The sequence below is a fragment of the Malurus melanocephalus genome, unplaced genomic scaffold (assembly GCF_030028575.1).
Source record: "Malurus melanocephalus ecotype Western Australia unplaced genomic scaffold, MMel_1.1 scaffold_104, whole genome shotgun sequence".
Classification (NCBI taxonomy): domain Eukaryota; kingdom Metazoa; phylum Chordata; class Aves; order Passeriformes; family Maluridae; genus Malurus; species Malurus melanocephalus.
The window spans coordinates 1,773,092-1,778,337 of record NW_026623336.1 but is presented as its reverse complement, the minus strand read 5'-3'; the positions used below and the strand labels follow the sequence as shown (position 1 = coordinate 1,778,337).

General features: G+C 39.6%; 1 protein-coding gene across 3 annotated transcripts in view; it reads right to left on the bottom strand.

The window, feature by feature from the left end:
* The window catches only part of FAM135B (family with sequence similarity 135 member B), a 260,164-nt gene that overhangs the window by 5,255 nt on the left and 249,663 nt on the right, over window positions 1-5,246 (bottom strand). For all 3 annotated transcript variants that reach the window (XM_057369166.1, XM_057369165.1, XM_057369168.1), the window contains 4 exons: window positions 4,257-4,348; window positions 2,014-2,111; window positions 1,557-1,708; window positions 661-771 (listed from right to left, as the gene is read on the bottom strand). In XM_057369166.1, coding sequence (XP_057225149.1) covers window positions 661-771; window positions 1,557-1,708; window positions 2,014-2,111; window positions 4,257-4,348 — 453 coding nt within the window. The remainder of the gene's footprint in view (window positions 1-660; window positions 772-1,556; window positions 1,709-2,013; window positions 2,112-4,256; window positions 4,349-5,246) is intronic.

The window sequence follows — 5,246 nt, the reverse complement described above, 5'->3', positions numbered from 1 at the left end:
AATTACACATCCAGTAGTGACCTTGTCACTACATATTTACTACAGTTTACTCACACACAATATTAAAAGCAACTATTAAAAGAAAACAACTGCTTGAACAGAAGGATCATGCTTGCTTTCTTTTCTCAAGAAAAGCCTGATTTATTTCATTTATTCATGACAGACCAAAGAATGGGAAAAAAAAAGATTCTCTATTCAGACATCATTTTTCTAGTGTGAGGCCATACATCTCTCTCTGTAGTACAAAAGTGTCACAATTGACATGAATAAAATTTGCTCTTCATCTCACAGAGTCATATTTCCTAGAGACAAGAGATGTTAAACTTACAAAAAATAATAAAAAAGGAAAAAGGTTTTCATCTCATAGCATAAATTAAGCAATGATAGCTTGTCAAGAATGATGTTTCCTGCTTGCAGAATATAAACTTAGGTGTATGTTTACTGCATCACAAAGGTCTTATTTGTTGTTAACAGTTTGGCAAATACATTCTGTGATAACTGACACAGAAAAAACACACAGATAAAATTGATATTAGATTTTAGATGGGGCAGCCCCTCTAAAAAGTATGTTTAAAGAAAGATCATTAACAAATTCAGATTTCCCTTACTCCCTGGAGGATAGGCCAAGGCATTTGCACAGGCACATCAAGCCCTACTCACCCGTTTTTTGGCTGAGCTGATAGAGGAAACACTTGCGCAGATCCGCATTGTCCCTGAAGGTCAGTTGCAAAAGCGACCCTGACTTTTTCAACTTCTGCATGAGCCATAGACCTGCAATGGAAATTGGTGCATATTTTTATCCTTTGCTAATCATCAAGCAGGGGAGTTGAAGGCTTGTGCCTACCGTAAGGATAGCACTGTTATTTAGCAGAAGCCTTGTTTACCCTTGTAAAGCAACAGGGAGAAAAGTCAAAGGATCTCACAGGATAGAGGCAACAGTTTGAAACTAAAAGAGGGCAGATTTAGACTACATATGAGGAAAAAATTCTTTACAATGACGGTGGTGAGACACTGAAACTGGTTGCCCAGAGAGGTGGTAGAGGTGTCTCATCCATGGAAACATTCTAAGTCAGGTTGGACAAGGCTCGGAGCAAACTGATGTAATTGAAGATGTCCCTGCTCAGGGTCGGGGGGAATGGAACAAGATGATGTTTGAGATCCCTGCAAGCCAAACTATGCTATGATTCTGTGGTTTTCTCACAGTAACAGGAACACTCAGGCAGACTGAACTATGGGACATTCAATTTCCATAATAATGTTTCCTTTTCAGCTGTGGAGATGCCTCTCTTCACTTGCACAAGAGAAATGGGAGATTAAGTGGAAACAGGGTTGTTTCTCACTGCTGCACATCCCTGGGTTTTCCAGGGAGCACTATGATGGACCTCGCAGTAGATACTGAAATTGTATTTTTTTCTGTGTGGGTTTGAAGTCTTCAGTAACTTTCCACAGCTTCAATGCACAAATCATGCTACAATAAATTCCTTCCCCCATGTGTTACCCTCTCATGCACTCTGAYATGGACCACAGCCAGTCAGAGGTTYCCCATCAACTCTTACCTGTACTAACCAAAGTGCTGTTGTTGTAAAGGGTTCCCAGGTGAGGCCCAGAGAGGGACAGGAAGGTGTGTAACTTGTTGAGGTAATAGCGAAACCTGGGGCGAGTTAGTACAGACCGAATGATGACATTACCAAGAGAATGTCCAATAAAACTGTTGGGAAAGAAAGGATTAYATTAACATGAAACCCATCTATGTTTTCTCTAAATTAAACACAAGGATGGMACAAATTGCTGTGGTTGGGGGATGGATTCTATCAGGGATTTCAATGAGATCCTTTAGCTATCATTTCATGTATTTTTCAGCCCACAGGATTCTCTTTCATCTATAACAATATAAAAATTAGTCTCACTCATTCGGTGGATTCTGACACAGAGCACTTTGGGAACAGCTAATTTCACTGGATGTTGCTCATGTAACTCAAACAGTTACAGACTGTTAGCTGTCATAAAGCTTACCTTATTCGGGATATGGAGAGGTTGTACAACTGGATATGCTGAATAATTTCATCCAATAACCGGTCAGTCATTGTATCAAAATCAGCAAAAGTATCAGTCTGGTGAAAAATGAAATGACTTGGTGAATTAAAATACATTACACTTATTGAAGACTAATGTTATTTTCAATRTCAAATGCAAACAGAAATGTAATAACCAGTGTAAATTTTCTCTATATATGTTCAAGGGGGAAAAAGGGGGGATTTTTCTCAGTCTCCAAGTCCTCTTTTAAATTGAAGTTCTCCTTTGGAGAGGTTGCTGCGTGATTCTAGAATCATAATGTGGTGCTAAAGCAGCCTGGCTTGACACTGGTGAGAACTGCTAATGCTCAGCTGCTTTAGATACCGGATCTGCACATGGAAAGAAAGCTTTTGGTRTTTAGGACTCAACAGATTACTGCAGTAAAACACTTTTTACAGCATTACATGTTAACATGAGGGTTATACTGATGCTAAGGATGTCATCACAAAATTATTTGGCYAACTTAATCAAATGCTGTGTRTTTGTTWTTCAACAGTCATTAGCAAGAGAATGAGTGCTAGAGACAGACGAGTAATTTGTTGCTCGAAACAGTACTGCCAGTTGTGAGACAATAAAACAAGCAATATATTTCCAGTCTATACGATTACAGGCAGATCTTATTCAGAACTTTGTAATTTGGCAATCCAACAGGACTCTAAATCAAATTCGTAACTAATGAGATGCCACAAAACAATCATCAAATGCTGGAACAGCTATTCAGAGCAAACATATGAGTAATTAATGCTTTTGAAACATATCAGTAATTAATGCTTTTGTGACACAGCTCATCTTGTTAATTGCAGCTCTAGCAAAGGAAAACATGAGCATATTTGCTTTGCAATACAGACTTAAAATAAATGTTCTCATAAACTACAAACAGTCCACTAACCTTCTGCCTGTTTGTTTTGTCTGCACTGATAATTAATGATTTCCTTCCAGGCTCATTATCCCAAACCTTTCAGGTTGTTTAAAAGTGGAAGAATATCAGTCTGAATGTTAATCATAAACAAAACACGTCAAGCATCATATTTCACCTGATTTTATGTYCATCTTTTACTATCATTTCAGCCTGACTGATCTTGTTAAATGCCTCACAAATGAATGATTAAAAAAAGTGATTTGAATTTTCCTCTGTAAGGCAACCCAGCTAAAGGAATGATTTCCTGGCTCATTTTCAGTGTGGTTCTCAGAGAAGGCAAAAAGCAGTGACAGGATGCTTTACAGCACTGAAATAGCCCTCAAGCCACCTGAGTTCCAATTCAAGTGCTCTGAGRACTTCCCCACCTTCCCAGACCATAAGACCTCTAAAGAGTCTCCATTATGGGCTCTGGATAATGTTAAACACAGATGTTGTAAGATGTTTCATTCTCTTCTCTGAGAAGAGGCCTTGAAGGAAGCAGGAAGAGGTCTCCTCATTATTTTCACTCTGCTTATGTTCAGTGTGCAGRTCTGCTGCTGACAGAGCTGCACACTGGAAGGTGGAAAGTTCACAGACCTTCACCAGCCACTTCAAAATATAAAAGATGTTGAACAAAAAAGGTTGGAAAGTTTTGACTCAAGTTTCTCAGGTGCTCATAAATCAGAATAATGTTTCTGACTGCACAATGGAAATCCTTAACTTGTGCATAAAGTTCGGCCTTCAGGTCATAAATATGGCTCCATTGCCAAGCAAAGCACAGGATTCATTTCTGTTTCTCTGCCTAGACCAGCAATCAATTTTTCTGGAAGACATTTCTTTATCATTCAAGGAAATAAATCCTCCAAATACTGCACTAGGAGAARCAATGGCTGATGCAGCCAAGAAAGCTGACAACACCTGCTGGATATTCCACATCCTCCAGAGAATTTAGCATCACTAAACTTGCTGCTTTCTGTTGGTGCTGGGTTGCAGAGGCACCAGGCTGCCAAGTTTGCAAACTGGCAGGGTAAATCCATTTCCTTCCTCCAAGGTSTAGTCCTATTACTGCTAATTCTATTGCCTTTGACATTAATGCTGGGAATATTTTCCAATAGGGTTGAACACCCTGTCAAATTAGATATAAATAGAACCAGGCCTTTGCACTAAATACTACCTAAAACTCCGAATTCCTGAGTGCTTTTGTTTCACTCAGCTGGTGAAAAGGCTTTTGCTGAAGGCCCTGGTTCAACAATCTAAAGGAAGACAGAAATTAGCTCTGTACTACCTGATTTCTTTCAGACATCAGGAAGTCCAGTTTTCCACCAGGAAGTCCCAGCTCTATAAAAGTCTTCACCAGCCGCAGATCTGCACTGTTACCTAGGAACAAATGACACTCTATAAGGTGCAATTCAGTAGGAAAATAACCAATATAGAGCCAATTTAACACGACAGCCTTGGCATCTCAGAGCTCTTGTTATGTGCTGCGAAGAAGTTTATCACACTTCAGGAACACACATTGAAACAGCAATTCCCACACCTGCCCCCGCTGTGCTGGACCTTACCTGCTGCTGTGGGGAAATGCATAAATGATGGGAAGAAAGGGCAAAGATCAGGTCCAGAATAAATCTGTGCTCTATTTGCTGAACAGGACAGACCACAAGCTGAGGTGAGGCTCCCAGGGACACCTCAGTACCTGTGCTGGAGTGTAAGGCTGTACCTTTAGATGCAGAGTAGCCCATCCAAGGTATTCACAATCAGAGATGCTGCTGAAATACTGTCAGACTCCTAATATTTTGAGAGATGCCTCATTTTGTGCTAGGAAATTCCAAAGTCYTCCGAACTGTTTTGTTGGTGGAGGAGGTATCACCTCCTCACGAGAAGGATTTTCYTTCCACTAAGATATTTAATGGCAAACAGCCCTCGTTCAAGCCAGTGTTTGTTTTAATTTTCTCTTTGAGAAATCAGACCTTATACCCCTCCTTCTCTATAGCTTCAAGGTTAACATCTATACCTTTCTAACTGGTATCAATAATTTGTCAAGACAAAGTTCACATTTAACATAACTGCTTTTTGCTTAGAAAGCATATGCATAAAAAACCCCAGCATCTGCTTCCTCTACAGTGAAGAATGTTTTTTATTCTCTCACTTTCTAAGTCAGACACTATCTACTCTGTAACAGTGTTTTGGGGGKTTAAATAAAATTTTCCTCCTGGGGGACATATTGCTTGCAAAACAGCCAAACATCTATGGAAAGACAAGGAGTTACTGTAATGCA